General features: G+C 44.6%; 1 protein-coding gene across 1 annotated transcript in view; it reads left to right on the top strand.

The window, feature by feature from the left end:
* The window catches only part of TRIM2 (tripartite motif containing 2), a 126,099-nt gene that overhangs the window by 72,477 nt on the left and 31,054 nt on the right, over positions 1–22,568 (top strand). Inside the window, exons 3-6 of the mRNA XM_052654535.1 lie at positions 1,658–1,895; positions 15,616–15,767; positions 16,950–17,130; positions 17,918–18,641. Coding sequence (XP_052510495.1) covers positions 1,658–1,895; positions 15,616–15,767; positions 16,950–17,130; positions 17,918–18,641 — 1,295 coding nt within the window. The remainder of the gene's footprint in view (positions 1–1,657; positions 1,896–15,615; positions 15,768–16,949; positions 17,131–17,917; positions 18,642–22,568) is intronic.

Genomic DNA, 22,568 nt, shown 5'->3' with positions numbered 1-22,568 from the left:
CTGCAGTCATATCCGACTCTGCAACCTCAGACTGGAGCTCACCAGGCTCCTCAGTCCATGGGATTCTCCAGGCAAGAATCCTGGAGTGGGTTGCCATTTCCTCCTCCAGGGGATCTTCCCAATCCAGGGATCGAACCCACATCCTTATGTCTTATTGGCAGGCAGGTTCTTTATCATTTGGGCCTCCTGGGAATTCCTGTGTGACATAGGGAAAGTCAGTTAACCTCCTTGATGTCAGTTTTCCCATCTGCAAAATGAGAGAAATGGGGAGAAATAAGAGGTTTTCAAATTCTGTTTGTCATAGAAGCTGGGAAACATTGTAGTTATGGCACGCTTAGATTCTGGTGCCAAATCGCCTGGGTTTGGACATGAAGTCCCTTGGGCAAGTAGCCTACCCTCTCTCTGCCTGTGTTTCTTCATACATTTGAAAGTGATCACAGGATCGTTGGAAGTACCGTTGACCCTCAAACAACACATGAACTGCATGAGTTTATCATTTGCAGATTGTTTTCAGTAGTTAATAGTAGTTAATACTACAGAATGACAAGATCTGCAGATGGTTGAATCTGTAGGTGTAAACCCTGGATGTGTAGGAACTGGCTAATTGAAGGGCTGGCTCTGAGTCATGGGTGGATTTTTGGATTTTCCACTGCACTGGGGGTCAGCTCCCCTAACTCCCACATTGTGCAAGGGCCCACTATACTTTATATTTAGTGAGAAGTGTGTGGGTCCGTCATTATTAATGTAGCGTAGCTCAGTCAGTAAAGCTTCTGCCTGCATTGCGGGAGACCTGGTTTCATTCCTGGGTGGGGAAGTTCCCCTGGAGAAGGGAATGGCAACCCACTCCAGTATTCTTGCCTGGAGAATCCCATGGACGGAGGAGCCTGGCGGGCTCCTGGCAGGTTCCTGGGATCACAAGAGTTGGACATGACTTGGTGCTCTCTTTCTTTCTTTGCTGATTAAGTGAATGCAATTGATGGCTTTTAAGGAGAGGTAAGAAGAGATGGTGTGTCCCATCCCCATTTCAAACAAAGCGTTTCCACTTTGATGTGATTTTAATATCTGCAGTCTGCTTATGATCTTGTGTGTACAGAGTTTCAATGCTAACAAGAACAAAAAGTGACATGTCTCTCCCAATTTGTGTAAAATTCCACAAATTCGTGCATGCCATACCAGCTACTCTAGGCCAATGCTTCTTAACCTCAAATGGGCATACAGATTGCCTGGGAGTCTGATTCATCAGACATGGCGTGGGCCCTGTGAATTGGAGTCTACATTTTTTTCCAAGCTCCCTGATGAGGCCAGTGATGCTCACCATGGACCATACTTTGCTTGTGTGGAAAAGCTCTTGGAAACAGTACCAAACTAAACTAAACTAAACTGAAGTTGCTCAGTCATGTCTGTGACCCCATGGACTGTAGCCTACCAGGCTCCTCTGTCTGTGGGATTTCCCAGGCAAGAGTACTGGAGTCAATGAGATTTTTCCTTGAGCATCATTTGTCCAGATGGCTGACCAGTCGAATGTAATGTGACCTGTTGACTTCAGAAATGCACTTTTTCTAGCGAAGGAGACCACAACGAAAGTTTATGCAGAGCAGCTTTGTACCTACTGCAGGAGCCCCACTATGCTGACAGCCCCACTTCTGTTCCTGGACAGGTGCCTGCAGAACTACATTCCCGCCCACAGCTTAACCCTCTCCTGCCCAGTGTGCCGCCAGACCTCCATCCTGCCCGAGAAGGGGGTGGCCGCGCTCCAGAACAACTTCTTCATCACAAACCTGATGGACGTGCTGCAGCGATCTCCAGGCAGCAGCGCTGAGGAGTCCTCCATTCTGGAGACCGTCACCGCCGTGGCTGCAGGGAAGCCTCTGTCATGCCCAAACCACGATGGGAACGTAAGTGAGGCCCTGCGGGCGCAGTCCTGGCGGAGGGGCTGCTTGACCGGGGAGGCTTGGGGCAGTCAGAGGGTATCAACTCTGAAACAGGACTCCACCTGGAAAAGGAGTGGTTAACGACGCCTTTACCATCCTCAGATTATTTTGCCTGCTTCTTTCTCTGACCAAATTTATGTAAATAATAAAATCAATCTTCATTGTGCCCACTTTGCACTAATTGTTGGTTTCCCCACTAGGGCAAACTAACAACTCTTTGCCAGCTGGGCATACTTTGACCCACAGAAACGTCTGTGTTATAAATTATGGATAGAGATTAAATAGTAGATAAGTTCTGCAAACTGAGAATGGTTATTAGAATGTTACAGTGTTTTATTTTTCTTGTGAGGGAAATTTCTCTCGTGTTCCATTAGATCCTGTTACTTCATCATAAATAATCTGAAGTTATGTGAATCCCTGATAAGAGATTATAGAATGGAGTCCAGACTGTGTCCTGCTACCAGCAAGCATAGCAACTGTTATGTATTCAGAAGGACCTGTGTGTTCCATCAAAAGAGGAGTCCTAGGAGCTGTGTAGCCTGAAGAGGCAGCATTGCACAGCAGCTCACAGCCAGCTGATTCAAATCCTGCCCTGCAACTCATTTCCTATGTCAGCTTTGGCAAAGCTTTGACAGATTTACTAAACTCTCTGTTCCACTTCCTCATTGGTAGAAAGAAAGTAATAAAGAAAAAAATACAAAAAAAAAAAAAAAAGAAAAAGAAAAAAATACTATTACTACCATACAGGATTAAGTAGAGAATTAAATATTTAAGTTGTAGAAAATAGTAAGCTCTCAATAAATATTAGCTGTTAATATTATTTCTAATTAATGATGGCTTCCCTGGTGACTCAGACAGTAAAGGGTAAAGAATCTGCCTGAGATGTAGCAGATGTGGATTCAGCCCCTGGGTTGGGAAGATCCCCCAGAGAAGGGAATAGCAACCCACTCCAGTATTCTGGCCTGGAAAATTGCACGGCCGGAGGAGTCTGGCAGACTGCAGTCCATGGGGTCACCGAGAGTCAGACACCACTGAGCAACTAACCCACATACACAATGACTTGTTTCACTTTTCAAAAACATAGTGACTACTTCAAAAGTGTGTGAAACTGGGACTTCCATGGCGGTCAGACGGCTGACTCTGAGCGCCCAGTGCCGAGGGCTCCGGGTGCAACTCATGGTCCCACGTGCTACGACTGAAAAACAAGATTGCCCACGCTGCAACAGAGATGGCGCTCCCAAGTGCCGCAGCTAAGCCCTGGGGCAGCCAAACAAATGAATACAGAGAGAGATAAGTTGTCTTTAGAGTGGTTCAAACTGCAGCTGAGGCAACAGAGGTTGTTAGCAAAGCAACCACTATGAGCCATAGCTAATAACTGTTCGTTTCCCTCTCACACTGCTCTCTTCCCGCCGGGCCTCGGTCTCACTGGCCTCCTAGAACCTGCCGAGTGGCTTCCCACCTCTGACCCTTTGCGCCTGGAATGCTCTTTGCCCCGCCTGTGTGGCCAGCTTATCCTCGCCCTCTGTGCCTCAGCTCAAGCTCTCCGCCACAGAGCAGTCCTGTCTAGCCCACCACCTGAGGCAGACCGCGTCTGACTCCCAGCTGCCCGCCAGCTGGCCTCTGTCTTGGTTTCCTTCATGACATTCTCAGCGTCCTGACTGCCTCCACTGTGTGTTTGCTGGCTCTCCTTAGAGAGTGAGCTTCCAGAGGGAGAGGCCGTGTTGCTTATCATACCGCTGGCAGTGAGCACAGCGCCTTCCGCGTGAAAGCGTACGTACGGGAAGAGCCCAGCCAGATGAGGAAAGCAAAGGCTACTTGCTCAGCACGAGCTGAAACAAAGAGCAGGACCATCACGTGTGTTCTGTCAGAGCCAGGCCAGACGAGTGGGGAAGCTCTCTGTGGAGAAGGCGGAGGCTTCCGGTGTGCCCTGATGGGGAGTGGCTCGCTGGGGAGGCGGGAGGAGGACTAATGAGAAGGGGCACTCTATGTGACTGCTCGGGGTGCAGATCTGACTTTCTCTGCTTGGTCCTAAGTTGAAGACAGAAACAAAAATTACAGAAGCTGTCAGTTACAACTCCTAGCCTTTGAGGGCCAGTTGTTGCAGAAGTTATCTTTTAGCTTTTGGGATTATTGCCAGAGAAGCAGCGTGACTAATAGAAGCCTGGCTTCCTGGGTTGTTTTCTTGAGGATACAGGGGTTGGTGTGGGTTGTTTCCTTGTGGATACAAGGGTTGGTCTGAGGTGTTTCCTTGTGGATACAGGGATTGGTGTGTGTTGTGTCCTTGAGGATACAGGGATAGGTGTGTGTTGTTTCCCTGTGGATGCAAGGGTTGGTCTGAGGTGTTTCCTTGCTGATACAGGTGTTGGTGTAGGTTATTTCCTTGAGGATACAGGGGGGTGCTGTAGGTTGTTTCCTTGTGGATGGATACAGGGATGGTGTGAGATGTTTCCTTGTGGATACAGGGGTTGGTGTGGGTTGTTTCCTTGAGGATACAGGGGTTGGTGTGGGTTGTTTCCTTGAGGATACAGGGGTTGGTGTGGGTTGTTTTCTTGAGGATGCAGGGGTTGGTGTGGGTGTTTCTTTGATGATACAGGGGTTGGTGTGGGTGTTTCTTTGATGATACAGGGGTTGGTGTGGGTGTTTCCTTGAGAATACAGAGGTTGGTGTGGGTTGTTTCCTTCAAGATACAGGGGTTGGTGTGGGTTGTTTCCTTGAGGATACAGGGGTTGGTGTGGGTTGTTTTCTTGAGGATACAGGGGTTGGTGTGGGTTGTCTCCTTGTGGATACAGGGGTTGGTGTGGGTTGTTCCCTTGTAGATACAAGGGTTGGTCTGAGGTGTTTCCTTGAGGATACAGGGGTTGGTGTGGGTTGTTTCCTTGAGGATACAGGGGTTGGTGTGGGTTGTTTCCCTGTGGATACAGGGGTTGGTGTGGGTTGTTTCCTTGTTTCCTTGACGATACAGGGGTTGGTGTGGGTGTTTCCTTGAGGACACAGAGGTTGGTGTGGGTGTTTCCTTGAGGATACAGAGGTTGGTGTGGGTTGTTTCCTTGTTTCCTTGACGATACAGGGGTTGGTGTGGGTGTTTCCTTGAGGATACAGAGGTTGGTGTGGGTGTTTCCTTGAGGATACAGAGGTTGGTATGGGTTGTTTCCTTGAGGATACAGGGGTTGGTGTGGGTTGTTTCCTTGAGGATACAGGGGTTGGTGTGGGTTGTTTCCTTGATGATACAGGGGTTGGTGTGGGTTGTTTCCTTGACGATAGAGGTTAGTGTGGCTTGTTTCCTTGTGGATACAGGGGTTGGTGTGCGTTGTTTCTTTGGAGATGCAGGAGTTGGTGTGAGTTGTTTCCTTGGAGATGCAGGGGTTGGTGTGGGTTGTCTCCTTGAGGATACAGGGGTTAGTGTGGGTTGTCTCCTTGAGGATACAGGGGTTGGTGTGGGTTGTTTCCTTGAGGATACAGGGGTTGGTGTGGGTGTTTCCTTGAGGATACAGAGGTTGGTGTGGGTTGTTGTTTCCTTGAGGATACAGGGGTTGGTGTGGATTGTTTCCTTGATGATACAGGGGTGGTGTGGGTTGTTTCCTTGGAGATGCAGGAGTTGGTGTGAGTTGTTTCCTTGACGATACAGAGGTTATTGTGGCTTATTTCCTTGTGGATACAGAGGTTGGTGTGGGTTGTTTCCTTGGAGGTGCAGGAGTTGGTGTGAGTTGTTTCCTTGGAGATGCAGGGGTTGGTGTGGGTTGTCTCCTTGAGGATACAGGGGTTAGTGTGGGTTTCCTTGAGGATACAGGGGTTGGTGTGGGTTGTTTCCTTGGAGATGCAGGGGTTGGTGTGGGTTATTTCCTTGAGGATACAGGGGTTGGTGTCGGTTGTTTCCTTGTGGATACAGGGGTTGGTATGGGTTGTTTCCTTGAGGATACAGGGGTTGGTGTGGGTTGTTTCCTTGGAAATGCAGGGATTGGTGTGGGTTGTTTCCATTGGTGTGGGTTGTTTCCTTGAGGATACAGGGATTGGTGTGGGTTGTTTCCTTTAGGATACAGGCATTGGTGTGGGTTGTTTCCTTGTGGATACAAGGTTGATGTCAGTTGTAGCCTTGGTGATGCAGGGGTTGGTGTGGGTTTTTTCCTTGGAGATGCAGGGGTTGGTGTGAGTTGTTCTCTGTGGATACAGGGGTTGGTGTGGGTTGTTTCCTGTGGATACAGGGGTTGGTGTGGGTTGTTTCCTTGGAGATGCAGGGGTAGGTGTGGGTTGTTTCCTGTGGATACAGGGGTTGGTGTGGGTTGTTTCCTGCGGATACAGGGGTTGGTGTGGGTTGTTTCCTTGATGATACAGGGGTTGGTGTGGGTTGTTTCCTTGCAGATACAGGGGTTGGTGAGTGTTGTTTCCTGTGGATGCAGGGGTTGGTGAGTGTTGTTTCCTTGGAGATGCATGGGTTGGTGTGCGTTGTTTCCTTGGAGATGCAGGGGTTGGTTTCCTGGGCAGATTGTGGTCAGAGTTCTATTTCACATGGTCCAGCCACTGTGCATTGTAGTGTTCAGTTTCTCAGAAGCCAGTGGTGTGTATTTTTGAACAAGGGACCAGAAACCTTGCTTGGTTTCTCACACATTTCTTTGTGTAAAGTAGGTATGGTTACTTTCGCTTTACAGATAAAGAAACTGAGGATTGGCCAGTGTAAGTCACACAGCTAGTTGACACATGATAAATGCTACAGTCAGAGGAAATAGCATCCTGAGTTTTCTGGTAGCCAAAACAAGAGAGACATTTTGTATTACATTTTTAATTATCTAACTGAAAGCATACCAGGCTCTCAGTAACTATAGATTTCCTGTGCACTGTACTCCAAGGGAGCATTACCATATGAATTTTGTAAAGGGAACTTGAAGGGTGCCTTCTTATAACCACAGCTCTTAGTGAATGCTAAGGCTGTCTCTTCCTGGGGTGCGTATTCTAAATACTAGTCTGAGAAGGTGTCTGTATCACACACAAGAGTTTCCTTAAAGTGTAGTCCAGGCAAGGAACTTTCTGGAGGTCTGACTTGATAAGCACAGTTTTAGAAACAGTAGGAGACTGCTGTAGACATGGGTCCAAAATGGGGTGTAAAAGACAGTCGTGTGGGAGACCGATAACGGAAGCTAAAAAGACTCCATCCCTAAGGAGCGCCAGGCCGTCCTGGGGCTCAGGAGCGAGCCCCCAGCGCAGCACAACTGGGGCATGGCGATGCGCCCGTGCGGCGGAGCGCTGGCGAGCCGTGGAGTACAGGGCCGAGCCGGGGCAGAGGCTGTGATGGGCTGGGGGTGTCATCAAGGAAAGGTCTGGCCTACACTCCATGGGCAGTGGGTTCTTCGCCTTTGGCGCCACCTACCCCCGCCCCCACAAATGAAAAGGCATATACTAAAATCTGTTGAACTAAGCTATTAAGATGGTGAGTATTTAAGCAATTCAAATTGATCGTACAAGTCACTTTAAAAAAATTATTTTATTTTCTCATTGTATAGACCAAGTTCCTACACCACAATGAACTAAAATTACATTAGTAACATGTTAAAAGAGACTTCAAATCTTTTTAAAAAGCTTTTAATTATTTAACCAAAGAAAATAGAAAAATTAGACTATTTACAAAATATTGAAAGTGGAAACTTTATTGAATGTATAAGATAAAGTCATATCTATACTCAGAGAATTTTATAGGTTTAAGTATTTCCTTTTATTTAAAAATATTCCATTCCAAGAAGTTAGGAAATGAACAATAAAATAAATATATGGAACACAAAAGAAACAAAAATAATAAAGACAGTTTGAAAATCCTGAAACAACTGTGTTGATGAATAATCCAAGAGCTGAATTTTTAAAAATTAATTAAATAATTTGATAGAGCACCAAACGGTAAATATAAATTAATTGAGACTAATAAAGAGATTAAAAATTTTTTAAATTAGCAAGTCAATTCTCTGCTAAAGACTAAGATATTGAAAGCCTGAACGAAATATATCATTATCTAGGAAACTACAAATGATCAAGAAAACCCAAGTTGACCTAAAACTTCAAAAAAAAAAAGAAAGAAACTGGTGAAAGTTAATTTAAAACTGAATGCTTTCGGGACTTTCCTGGTGGTCCAGTGGCTGGGACTCTGCCCTCCCAGGTGGAGGTCAGGGGCAGTTCGGGAGTTGGGGTGGGGCAGATCCGATCCCTGATGGGGGAACTAAATCCCATAGGCAACAACTAAGACCCCTTGCAGTGAGTAAGTAAAAATATTAAAAAACAAACAAACAAACACTGAATGCCTTCAAACTTGTATAAAACAGACATGATTCTGATTCATCGTATGTATACTTCTGAACCATAAAAAAGGTAGGGAGCTCCCAAATTCACCTGTGACATACTCATAACTCTTGACACCAAAAACCTTGAGTCACTAAGTTTATGAAAGTAGCTGTACAATTCTTATTTAAATACCCCAGCAAACTTTTACCATGTAAGAGCACTTATTAAGAAAAATATGAATATCACAAAAGAAAATGAGTCAGAAGAAATATGAACATTTGATAATTGTAGGAGGAAATAAACGTTAAGCGTCACAAATAATTCTTCAAGATTGTTTTCTGATCATGCCTAAGCAATAGAGACCCTTGGATGCCACAGGCTGCTAAGAAGAAACACTCTCAGAGATGCTAATTCCAGCAAAGGTAAAGAAGCCTTTGGGTGAAACTTTCCTTTGTTTCTCTACCAAAAATATCACATCGAATCACACTGAAAATTAACTCTAAAGAGTCAGATCCTCCTGGAGGTGTTTTGAGCACTTTCTCTATGCTGAGTCATTATGATTCTTTGGACTCATAAGATGTGTAAACCAGCGAGAGGCCTTGGAAAATTAACTGCGCTTCTTTAATCATTCTGTTGTTCCATCATAGGAGTTCTCTGCCGCTGCTTTGAAACAGGGGTCCTCATTGCATATTCAAGCCAAATGCATGCAATATTACAGATAATTGGCTGCGGTTAATTGCCATGGGTAAATCTTTAAAAACAGTTCAAGCGTCTGAAGGTTAATAAAATCAGGTAATTAACAAGGAAGCAGGATGTTGCTGTCATAAACTGCCTGGTGCTGGTTAGCACATGTGGATGAAAGCCTGTCATTTACTTTAAGTGTTGTGACACTGTCTTCTAATTAAACTGCCACCGCTACATTGTTCAGATACAAAGAAAAATGGGGACAATGGTCAGTGATTTAAGAGGTTCTTTGCACGTAAACCAGACATTTCAGCTCATGCCTTAAAGTCCCAAAGCACGAATAATCCTTAAGCCCTGTTGTTGCTGGCTTCAGTGCCTTACTAAGGAGGACGTTAAGAGGTGTGAAGGAGAGATCCTCATGAAGGATGCCTTGCCAAGAATCAGCCCCCACTTCCAAAAGCCTCTGGGTTGGCTGCAAGGCCCTGACCATCCTTTACAGCTCGTTATTATGCATTTAGTCCTGCCATTCTCTCTTCTAATGAACCCAAACGTTGACTACCTGTCAACAACCACAAGCTCATCCAGCCCGCCCAGCACTGGGGAGCACCAGGGTTATCTCACCCAAGGTGGACGAGCTCTGCTGGGTCACTCACTCCTACATGAGGTCTCAGCTTGAGTCAAAGCTATCAGAACCAAGGACAAGCATTAGAGAATAACTGGTTGTTGATGTTTCAAAATGATTTCAAGGCCTTTGCTTCCCAGGAAACAACTAGGGCTCGGTACCAGGGACAGTTCCTCAGGTCTGCTGCTGTCTCTTCAAAGATACAATTTTTTAAATTGAGGTGAAAATCACTTAACATAAAATTCAACTAACTACTTTATTAATTTTTTAGATTTTTACTTGATGTGGATCTTTTAAAAAAGTTTTTACTGAATTTTTTACAATACTGTGTTTTATGTTTTGTCTTTTTGGCCAAGAGGCATGTGGAATCTTAACTTCCTGACCAGTACCCTCTGCATTGGAAGGGTTGACCTTTGCACTGCCAGTGAAGTCCATTTTCATCACTTTTTGTTTTGGCTGCACTGGATCTTCGTTGTGGCAAGCGGGGGCTACTCTTCATTGTGGTGTGTGGGCCTCTCATTGCGGTGGCTTCTCTTATGGAGCAGTGACTGCAGCGCGTGGGCTCAGCTGACCCACAGCACGTGGGATCAAACCCACATCTGCATCGGCAGCTGGATTCTTTGCCACTGAACCACCACTGAAGTCCTTCTTAGTATATTAAAAAGGTTGTGCAAACATCACTACTATCTAATTTCAGAAGATTTCCATGATATCCTCCAAAGAAACTGTACCTGTTAAGCAGCCATTCTTCATCCCCTCTCCACCGCCCCAACCCTTGGCACCCATCACCTGCTTTCTGCCTCTAAGGAACTGTCCATTATGGACATTCGATACAAATGCAGTCCTATAATATGTGGCCTTTTGAGTCTAGCTTCTGTCATTTAGCATAATGTTTTCAAGGTTCATCTATATTGTAGTGAATATTAGAACATCATTCGTTTCTTTATGGCTAAATAATTTACCACAACTCATTTATCCATTCATGAGTTGATGGCTGTTTGGGTTGTTTCCACTTTCCACTTTGAGCTGTTATGAATAAAGCTGCTGTAAACATTCATGTACAGTTTTTGTATGTACATACATTTTCAGGGTTGCTGGGTCATATGGTAGAGTTGAACACCAGCAAAGCATGAGAGTTATGATTTTCCATATTCTTACCAACACTTGTTTTTATCTGATTTTTTTAGTCTAGCCCTCCTAGAGGAGAAGGCAATGGCACCCCACTCCAGTACTCTTGCCTGGAAAATCCCATGGATGGAGGAGCCCTGTGGGCTGCAGTCCATGGGGTCGCTAAGAGTTGGACATGACTGAGAGACTTCACTTTCACTTTTCACTTTCATGCATTGGAGAAGGCAATGGCACCCCACTCCAGTACTCTTGCCTGGAAAATCCCATGGATGGAGGAGCCTGGTGGGCTGCAGTCCATGGGGTCGCTAAGAGTCGGACACGACTGAGAGACTTCACTTGCACTTTTCACTTTCATGCACTGGAGAAGGAAATGGCAACCCACTCCAGTGTTCTTGCCTGAGAATCCTAGGGACGGGAGAGCCTGGTGGGTTGCCATCTATGGGGTCGCACAGAGTTGGACACGACTGAAGTGACTTAGCAGCAACAGCCCTCCTAGGTGCTGTGATGTCTCATTGTGGTTTTGATTTGCATTTTTTTAGTGACTAATGATGTTGAAAGTATTCTCCTGTGAAAACTGGCCATTCATTTAGCCTCTTTGAAGAAATGTCTATTTAATTCCTTTGACAATTTTTGAATTGGGTTCTTGAGTTACCGGGTTTTTAATATGTTCTGGATACTGCATCCTCATCAGATGTATAACTAGGCAATATTTTCCCCATTCCTTTTACGTTTCTGTTACTGCCCTTTGATATACAAGTTTTTGATTTGATGAAGTCCAATTTATCTTTTTTATTTTGGCTTGTGCTTTCGTGTCATATCCAGGAATCTGTTGCCAAGTCCAAGGTCATGAAGAGTTAACCCTATGGGTTTTTTCCAAGGATTTCCATAGTTTTAGCCCTTACATTTAGGTTGTTAATCTATTTTGAGTTAATTTTTATATATGCAGTGAAGTAAGGTTTCAGCTTCATTCTTTTACATGTAGATATCCAGTAGCTTTGACATTATTTCTTGAAAAAACTGTTTCCCTCATTGAGGGGTCTTGGCATCCTTGTCAAGAATCAATTGACCATAAATGTATTGTTTTACTTCTGAACTCTCAATCCTATTCCATTGATCTATATGCCTGTTCTTATGCTGGTAACACATAAGTAGTTTCAAAATTTAGAAATACGAGCCTTCCAATTTTGCTCTTCAAACTCTTTTTTAAGATTGTTTTGGCTATTCAGGGTCCCAGTGCAATTCTCTATTAGTTTAGGAACAGCTTGTTCACTTCTGTGAAAAAAGAAGTTAGAATTTTGATAGCTGTTTCATTGAATTTGTAGATCAGTTTGGGGAATACTGCGCTCTTAACAATATTAAGTCTTCTAAGTCATAAGCATAAGATATCTCTCCATTTATTTCCATTATTTTTTAATTTTTTTCAACAATATTCTGTAGTACTCAGTGTATAAGTCTTACACTTTCTTGGTTAAATTTATTCTTTAAATATTTTATATTCTTTTGGATGCTATTATAATGGAATTTTCTTAAGTTCATTTTTTGATTTTTCGTTGTTAGTGGATAGAAATACAACTGATTTTTGTTTGTTGATCTTGTATCCTAACACTTCACTGAATTAATTTGTTAGATCCAGTATTCTATTGTATGTGTGTGTGTGCACGTGTGTATTCTTGGGGAGTTTCCATATATAAGTCATCTCTGAATAGAGAAATTTTTACTTCTTTTCCGGTTTGGATGCATTTTATTTATTTTTCTTGCCTATATGCTCCGGTTAAAATTTCCAGTACATTGTACGGAAGTGACAAAAGTGGAAAAAAAAGAAGTGCCGAAAGTGGACATCCCTTTCTTATTTCTGAGCTTAGGGAACTACCATTCAAGAAGCTGTGGGTTTTTGTAAATTCCCTTTTTCAAGTTGAGGAATTTTCCTTCTAATTTGATGTGTGTTTTTTTATCATGAAAGGGTGTTGGTATTGTCAATACTTTTTTTGCATTTGCTAATATGATCATATGGGTTTTCTTCCCTTCATCCTGTTACCATGGTATATTACTTATATTGATTTTTGTATGTGGACCACCCTTGCATTTCTGAAATAAATTCTACTTGGTCGTGTGTTTTGTCCTTTTAATATGCAGCTGGATTAAGTTTACTAGTATTTTATAAAGGATTTTTACACCTATATTCATAGGCAATATTAGTCTATAATTTTCTTTTTCCATTATGTTTTTGGCTTTGATGTCAGTGTATTACCGGCCTATTAGAATGAATGAATGTTCCCTTTTCTTCTACTTTTTGAAGACTTTGAGGATTGGTGTTAATTATTCTTAAATGTTTGGTAGAAATCACCAGTGAAGCCATCTTACCCCAGACTTTTCTTTGTTGGAGGTTTTTTGAATATTGCTTCACCTCTTTACTTACTATAGGTCTATTCATATATTCTATTCTGAGTTAGTTTTGGTAGATTCTGTGTTTCTAGGAATTTATCCATTTTATCTAGGTTATTTAATCTGTTGACCTACAACAGTCCATAGTATTATGTCAATTTTGTTGATCTTTACCAAGAACCAACTTTTGGTTTCATTGATTTCGCGATTGTTTTTCCATTCTCCACTCTGATCTTTGTTTCCTTTCTTCTGCTTGCTTTGGGTTTAGTTCTTCTTTTTCTAGTTCCTTCAGGTGGAAGCTTAGGTTTATTGATTTGAGATCTTCTTTTTCAAAGTAGACATTTACAACTATAAAATTTGCTCTGAGTACTGTCTCTCAAATTTTGGCATGTTGTTATTTTTAAATTAAAAGTCTCAAGCTATTTTTAAATTTCCTTTGTAATTTTTCTTTGACTCGTTGTTTAAGTGTATGTTATTTAATTTCCACATATTTGTTAATTTTCCAGATTTCTTCTGTTCCTGATTTCTGATTTCATTCCATTATAGCCAGAGAAGATACTTTATATGATTTCAGTCATTTTAAATTTATTGAGACTTTTGTATATGGTTTACTGTGGAAAATGTTCCATGTGTACATGGCAAAAATGCATTGTTATTGAAAAGCATGTTCTCTATGTGGATGTTAGATCAAGTTGGCTTATAATGTTTTTCAAGTTCTCTGTTTCTTTACTGTTCTTCCATCTAATAGTTCTATCATTACTGAAAGTTCAATATTGAAATCTTCAACCATTATTATTGAACTGTCCATTTTCCCCTTCAGTTCTATCAGTTTTTGCTTTGTTAATAATTGTCATCTCTTCTTGACAGATTGACCATTTTGTCATTATTAATGTCCTTATTTAATTGAAGTATAGTTGATAGTCCTTTTCTGTCTGTTATATCCCTGGAGAAGGAAATGGCAACCCACTCCAGTACTCTTGCCTAGAAAACGGAGGAGCCTGGTGTCCATGGGATCACAAAGAGTCGGACACAACTAAGCGACTTCACTTTCTTTCCTTTCTTTCTGTCTGTCTGTTATAACAACTTTTGTCTTACAGTCCATTTTGTCTAAGATTAGAAAAGCCGCTCCAGGTCTCCTTTGGTTACTATTTTCATGGAACATCTTTTTCCATCTTTTTACTTTCAACCTAAAGTGAATCTCTTATAAACAGTGTATAGTTGATACATTCATCAGTATTATTATATACCTACTATGTGTAAGGAATTACCTAGGCTCTGGGTTGAGAGTGTTTTAGTGCTTAGTAACTTAAAATTTTATAAATATTTTATAAAAGGGATATGAATAAAATTGCTTTAGTGGGTGCATTCACTTTATGAAAAAATCAATCTGTGTTAGGATTTATGCCATTTTTTTAATGTGTGTTATACTTCAAGAAAAAAATCCCCCCTTCAAAGTGCTTTGGGAATTCAATATTGGAAGAAGTTATTTCCCGCTGAGAGAATAAGGGGAATGCCTTCACAAAGAAACATTCAGGCTTTATGTTATATTGTTATCAAGAGTTCATCTTTAATCAGGATAAAGGGGTTTTATTTTCAAGTAAGCAAATGATATCATCATCATTATCATCGCTGCTACTGCTTAGGAACTTACTGTTTGTCAGTGCCGGGCATCATCTGAGTTCTCTGTGCAGATTACTCCCTGAATCCTCACGGCAGCCCTGTGAAGTAGGTTAGTAGGTTGCACAATTGTCTCCATTTGACAGAGGGAAAATTGAGACACGGTGAGCTCATGGAAGTGGTGGAGCCAGGACACAAAGTGTTCTGTCCCGCTCGTCTCTTATCCAAACAGCAGCAGTTCTCAGGGTGCCATCCAGGAACTCTCGTGGGTCCCCAGACTGCTTTAGGAGATCCACAAGATCACAACTGTATGATAATACTAAACATTATTTACCTTCTTCACTCCCAGTCTCCAGAGTATACAGTGGCATTTTCCAGAGACTGTATGGCATGTGCTATCAAGACAGACTGAACAGAAACAGATATGAGAATCGAGCTGTCTTTTGTGAAGCCAGACTCGGAAGAGATTTACAAATATGGAAAGCAGTGCCATTCTTCTCACAGGATTTTCTGTTTTGCAAAATATACTTTTCATAAATCATATTATTTATGTTCACATTTAATGGGGCTTAGTTTTGCCTTTGATGAATTAATATTTGGAATGTTTCTCAGTTTCCACTTTTAATATAAGCAGCTGTAGATATAACTCACATAAACAAAAAGCATTTCAAGTGCTCAGTCATTTATAAAGAGTGCAAAGGAGTCCTGAGACCCAAGTATCTGAGAACCACAGCACTGTACTGTTCTGCCTTAGGGCAGTGGCCAAGTACAGCTGGGTCTGTGCCTGTAGCTGCTCTGGAGTCCGATCCACCTGTGTTTGAGACCTGGCACACAAAAGTTTATCTTCCCTTTTCTCCTGTGACGCTGGATGTAGCACTCTCCACATCCTGGGGAGGCTGTGGGAATTGCTGAGTGGACGCTGGGGAAGACCCAGCGCCTGGGCAGCGCTCAGTCCCAGGCCGAGAACGGGAGCCGCTCTTGTGTCGCCCGCAGGTGATGGACTTCTACTGCCAGTCCTGTGAGACCGCCATGTGTCGGGAGTGCACAGAGGGGGAGCACGCGGAACACCCCACCGTGCCCCTCAAGGACGTGGTGGAGCAGCACAAGGCTTCGCTCCAGGTGCAGCTGGACGCCGCCAACAGAAGGTGTGCACACCCCCGCTGCGCTCTCCGCCGGCCGCAGCCTGGGGCCTCCGGGTTTCATGTCCCAGTGGGATAGAAGGGTCATGTCACCTGAGTAAAGTCTCCTTTGTCATAAACTAGTGAGCGATAAGGGTGATCCCCTGCCCCTTGGTAAAATTCCAATCCCCTTGTTATAAGTAGGCTTTTCTTTCAGCACCTTCGTATGATTAAATGAACAAAATATACTGGAGGAAAATGCTCTCAGATCTCTGAAATTTGTGCCTGAAACCAGGCTGTCTGAAGAGCCTTTCTTAGCTACTGTTCTTGGCTCACTTACAGGCCATTATGCCAACTGTGACTGGCTCCTCTCCGCTTGAGCCCAGCAAAATGGTCTTGAGCAGCGACTGCTCAGTTTTCCTTCTGCTTCCTTGCCTCCAGGCTCTTTCTTTGGCAAGGAGATGAAGGAACAGGGTAGTTGTGCGATGCGTGAGAAAGATCAAAGGGAGGAAATAAACAGCCAGCTGAAAATAAATCTTTACCAATAGTTGAAGTGAGAAAAGTGTGGCTATTCTGTACTAATTAAAAGAACTTGGAAACTTGCAAGAAGTTCACAGGAAACTCTGAGTTTGGGTCAGTTTTTCATGTGATTGGGGAAGAAGATATAGCTGTCTATTTAGAACAGTGGTCCTCAGCCATGGGCCATGATATCCCCTAGGGGAGACTGGCAATGTCTGGAGACAATTTGGTGTCACAGCTGTGTGGGGGGGAGGAACAGAGGAAAGGATGCTGTTAAACATCCTGTAATGCATAATAATCTTTTTCATTTTGCTGTTATCATAGGATTTTGAATATAGCTCTCGGTGCTATACAGTAGGACCTTGTGCTTGTCCAGTGCAGAGTATGCCTGATTTAGAGTGGGAGAAAAAGCTGAGGGGTTTTGAGAGCTTTGAGGTTTTGTACCATCAATTATTAAAAATAAATCAGATGTAGATTGAAATAAGACATGGATCGTCAAAATCTCTTTTCGCAAAGGCAGTAATTATAGCATGTCTTATGATTCTGTTCTTCAGTTTTTACTTTTTAAAGATGATGAAAGGCATAGAAAATGTTTCTTGACAAAATGTAGTGTTTGGATAGTTTTGTTTTTGTTTTACTACTTCCCTGTGGATGTTACTAGAATAACGACCTCTGACAACTGTCCTCCAGGCTCCCAGAAATAGATTCAGCTCTTCAGTTCATCTCGGAAATCATCCATCAGTTAACCAACCAAAAGGCCAGTATTGTGGATGACATCCATTCTACCTTTGATGAACTGCAGAAGACTTTAAACGTGCGCAAGAGTGTGCTGCTTATGGAGCTGGAAGTCAACTATGGCCTCAAACACAAAGTAAGACTCCGGCCATTCTTAGGACATCCCATAGGAGGCTTGATCCCGGTCCTCCCTGACGCCAGCTTACTGTTCCACCAGCAGCAAAGGGGACTCCAGTGGGTTCTTAAGTGTCACTGTTGTTTGGCAAAGAGTAGCTTTTACTTAACAGCATATTTTTTCCTGTTTCCAGCTATGTTTTCCTTCCTGTTTTCACCAAAACTATGATTCTGTGGCCTTAAGTACTACTTTATAACTTGACTATATAAAAGGCAAGGTTGAATATAAAGTAATACTTTCAGGATTTAGGGTTAGACTGGATTATTTTCCTTCCTTAATTATAATGTCTAATAGTCTCTTGATGACTCTCTCACCCACACCAACCTGTTAGTCAACTTCAGAGTGAACCCTGACTGCAGCCTCTGTTTAACTCTGCGCGTCCCATCACAAAACCAGGGGTGAAAGCTTCTGATATTCAGATGTGGAGCTTTTATTTGTCTGGTTTCCGTTCCTTGAGCTGACGACAGGGGAACTTTGAACATTAGGGAAAGAGAGTGAGTAATGAATACTTCAGATGTCAGGCATGGCACTCTGGCCGCCGCGCTCTCGGTGACGGTTCAGCTCACCCCAGACACATGATCCCAGAAATATGTGTGTGGGAGAGATGAGGCGAGGAGGACGGGAAAGAGAGGGGGCTGGGAAGGCGATTTAGGATTCAGCGTTACAGCCGGGTTCACTGGGTTAAACGGAAGCCCCCTCGCCCCGCGGCACGCCGCGGGCGGCGCTCAGCGGCTCGCTTTCCCCGCAGGTCCTCCAGTCGCAGCTGGACACCCTGCTCGAGGGGCAGGAGAGCATCAAGAGCTGCAGCAGCTTCACGGCGCAGGCCCTGAACCACGGCACGGAGACGGAGGTGCTGCTGGTGAAGAAGCAGATGAGCGAGAAGCTCAACGAGCTGGCCGACCAGGATTTCCCGCTGCACCCGCGAGAGAACGACCAGCTGGACTTCATCGTGGAGACCGAGGGGCTCAAGAAGTCCATCCACAACCTCGGGACGATTCTGACCACCAACGCCGTCGCCTCCGAGACGGTGGCGACGGGCGAGGGGCTGCGGCAGACCGTCATCGGGCAGCCCATGTCTGTTACCATAACAACCAAGGACAAAGACGGCGAGCTGTGCAAAACGGGCAACGCCTACCTCACGGCGGAGCTGAGCACGCCCGACGGCAGCGTGGCCGACGGGGAGATCCTGGACAACAAGAACGGCACCTACGAGTTCCTGTACACCGTGCAGAAGGAGGGCGACTTCACGCTGTCGCTGCGGCTCTACGACCAGCACATCCGCGGCAGCCCGTTCAAGCTGAAGGTGATCCGCTCGGCGGATGTGTCCCCCACCACCGAGGGCGTGAAGCGGCGCGTGAAGTCCCCGGGCAGCGGCCATGTGAAGCAGAAGGCCGTCAAGAGGCCCGCCAGCATGTACAGCACCGGGAAGCGAAAAGAGAACCCCATCGAAGACGACCTGATCTTCCGAGTGGGTAAGGGGCGGGCGGCGCTGCGCCGGCACGCGGGATTTTGCTGGGCTCAAGGCGGGACTGGGGAAGTGTCGCGACTTGCAGCTTGGCAGGTCGCAGCTCGGGCTGATGGTGTGGGAGATAAACTGCTGTATCTTATTAGGTGAGCTCATGCAGGCTTCTTCTCCGGAGAAGGTTTGTGTCCTTCTCTTCCTTCCTCCTGCTCCCTCTTCCCTCCCTGCTCTCTCTCCCTCCTTCCCCTCTCTCCTTCCCGTCCTTCTCCTCTTCACCGCGCCAGCGCTGCATATTTATTCTGGAAATTCAGGAACTGAAAATAAGCAAAAAGAGAGTTAGAAAAATACAGCTCTCATAATCGGGACTTTTTTTTGGTAGCAGTTGTTTTTTTTTTTTTTTGCTTATTTCATATTGGAATGTAAGTGATGAACAATGTTAGTTTCAGGTGTACAGCAAAGTGATTCAGTTACATATATACACGTATCTATTCTTTTCAGATTCTTTTGTTACATAATACTGAACACAGTTCCCTTTGCTATACTGTAGGTCCTTTTTGGTTATCCATTTTAAATATAACTGTGTACATAATCTGCACATTTTAAAGGAAATGTTGTCAATCCCCGCCCCCACCCCCGCCCGTGGGAATAATGTCTTTAAAGTACTTCTGCCTAACCCAAAGGCAGAGACATGCTTCTATCAAATAGCTTCACGGTTTCTCTGGAATGTGCCAGCGCAGGAGGTAACTGTGGGCAGAGGGTCTGATGCTTGTCACTGCTTCCACATTTTAAGACCTGGGGACAAGAGGCATGGTGCATTGCAAGCTGTAGTTATGTCCATTTGCCTGTAGCTGGAGAGCAGCCTCAAGAGGAGAGGGTGGGTGGAAACCTGGAGAATAGAATGGGGTTGGGATGGAAGCAAGAAGGTTTAGGATGAGCCAAGAGATTTGGGAATGCGAATTGTCCTCCCATTGTCAGCTTTATTGCCTCCGACTTTTTAAAGCTGTTTATTTTCTAAACAAACTAAATGTAAACAACCACCACTTAACTACTTCTTTTATTATATATTTAAAAAACTGTTTTTTTATTTTGTGGCATGCCACATGGCATGTGAGATCTAGTTACCTGACCAGGTATCGAACCCAGGCCCCCTGCATTGATAGCATGGAGTATTAAGCATTGGACAGCCAGGGAAGTCCTCACAATTTGATAATTCTTAAGAGAAAAAAGTCTGTCTGTTAGTATCCAAAAGTGGTTCCCACTTGCTTCCCTTTCTGCCTCTTCAGTCCTCCACTGCAGTATCTCTAAAAAGGTCTTCAAGGTATGGCCACTGACACAGGTGGAAAAACAGTTCTGTGGTTCAGACAGATTGGGGAAAGCTTAGCTTAAGTGAGGGAAACAGATTCGTTTTTTGGCCGTAGTACCTTCAGAATCTGCTGACGTGCACTCGAAGTCTCCCAGGCAGTGGAGGGATCATAGGCAGCACCTCCAAGCTCTTCTGACCATAGCACTTCTCCTGTGGCCATCTGGGGAAAACAAGGCTCCGTGGAACATTCTTGGGCAAGAGCTGCTCTACTTATTATTCATTTCTCGTTATTATTTAATACTCAATATTGTTTACTATTCTTTAGGGTAAATCTTGGTAAAGACTGTGATATAGCAAGCAGGCTGCCTTCTCAGCGTGTGGAGGCCCTGGTCCATTCACTGGCCATTTGTGCAGTTGGGTACTCAATATTGTTTACTGTTCTTTAGGATAAATCTTGGTAAAGACTGTGATATAGCAAGCAGGCTGCCTTCTCAGCGTGTGGAGGCCCTGGTCCATTCACTGGCCATTTGTGCAGTTGGGTGCAGAGGCTGTTGAGACACTTGCCAAAGCAGAGGGGGTGGGCTGGGTGGCACAGGATTGGAGCCTCCCAGGCCTGCCACTCCGGTTCTGCCACTTGCTTCAACTTTGGGCAGGTCTCCCAGCTTCCCTGGGCTTCAGTTTCCATGTCCATAAAAAGAAAAGATAAAAATATCTGCTTCTCAGAACTGTTCAAAGTTCCAAGCCTAATGCCTGGCATGTTGGAAGAGCTAAATAATCCACAGCCATTGTTTTTGCATGAGCTGTTATTGAGGCTGTTAGATGTTCCCTGCTGCCTTTTCTTCTAAAACAATTGACCTTGCTGCTCCCCATTGATCTGCAAACTCAGTCTTGCGTTTGGAATCTCCCCTCCCCCAGCCAAGTTCCCTGGTCTGCTTCCCAGGCAGTGTGCAGAGTGGAGAGAGGGCCAGATCTGGGCCTGATTCCGATTCTCCCTTCTTAACCCAGTTTCCTCCGCTAAAATAAAGGGAATGAAATCTTACCTAATTCTTGAGGTTGCCGTAGGGGTGAGACAAGAAGGAATTCTCAGGGCTGGCACTTGCCTGTGTGCAGTAACTGCTGAGTTAAAGATGGCCGTCCTTTTACTATTGTTATTATTTTCAGTCGTCGCCATTCCACTGTGAGTCTCCCCTGAGGAAAGAGACATATCTCTTAGGGGTTTTTTTTTCCCCAGTTATATTCTGAATGCCCAGCCCCGCCCCAGGGGAAGGGGATCCCCTCCTGTCCCCTCCTACCCATTGAGACACGCACCCTTGGAGATTCACTGGTGTTTAAATGTTTAGACATTTGTGAGGCCCTTAGAACAGTCCCTGGCATATACCACTAAGTCCACGGTTGTTAATGAAGTAAAGATGATGTCTAAGTTTGCTAGGGCCGCCATAACAATACCACAGACTGGGTGACAAACCGGAGGAGACTGATTTTCCCCCAGTTCTGGAGGCTGAAAGCCCAGGCTCAAGGAGGCGGCGGGCTCGAGGCCTCTCCGCCTGCTCGCTGCTTTGCCCTCTGAAGGTTCCCCCTGTGCTCGCACACTCCTGGTGTTTCTCCCTCTTCTCATAAGGACACCAGTCATATTGGATTAGGTCCTTGTTTTAAGTTAATCACCTCTAAAGATCTTAACTCCAAAAGCAGTTACATTCTGAGGTACTGGAGGTTGAGACTGGACTTTAGCTTATGAATTTTGTAGAGATACATACAGTTCAGCTTATAACAGATACGTAAGAGCAGATACATGACGAATATGCTGTGTACATACCTGAACACCTGTGTGTATTTGTGAAAGTGAACTATCACTTTCTGGATAATAGAAAAGGTCTTCCAGGGTAGTTTTGACTTACACTTTCCCTCTCGTCCCTGGTCATCCAGCCCCTAGTTAAATGGGACTCTGCTGTGTGCCCGACACTTGGCTGGGCGGCGATGTAGAGAGAGGGATCAGATCCTGAGCCTGACCTAGGGGAGACCACAGTCTAGAAGGGGATAGACATGACGATGTGGTGTCTTCAGAAGGAGCACCTTCAGAGGCGGGCGGGATGGGGACGCTGACAGGTAGCAGGGAGTTAAGGAAGGTTGTAGAGATGACACCTAAGCCTAAGCCGGCTTCGAAGGAGAAAGAGTCTGCCGGTTAGGAAGAGGAAAGGGGAGATTTAGGTGAAGGAGAAAAAGATCAGACACTGAGTAGTCCGAGGAACCATAGTGATTCCATTACCTGAAGCATGAAATAGAGTGAAGAGAGCAAAGAAGTTCTGTTTCCTTGCTAAGCAGAAACTTTTATCTGTACACCTGTGTTTCCCATAAACCACTTGAGTTCCTTGGGGTGCTTGGCAAAAATGAGAATTGCTGGATTCCAAGCTGCATGTACAGGATCAGAATCTCTGGGGAAGGGACCAGGAATCTGCATGCCTCCGGCTCCACAACCCTTCTGCGCACTGAGGGTTGAGACCCGTCATGGTGTGGGTGAAGCGGAGGGCGCTGAACAGTGTAGTGTGATGTGGTGACTTACTGTGATACTGATTTCCAGAGCGCCTAGGGATCTACCGGCAGTATTCTCCGGGAGGCAGGGGGCAGCAGTCACGTGAG

The sequence above is a fragment of the Budorcas taxicolor genome, chromosome 17 (assembly GCF_023091745.1).
Source record: "Budorcas taxicolor isolate Tak-1 chromosome 17, Takin1.1, whole genome shotgun sequence".
NCBI classification, from domain to species: Eukaryota; Metazoa; Chordata; class Mammalia; order Artiodactyla; family Bovidae; genus Budorcas; species Budorcas taxicolor.
This window is presented reverse-complemented; position numbering and strand designations above follow the sequence as displayed.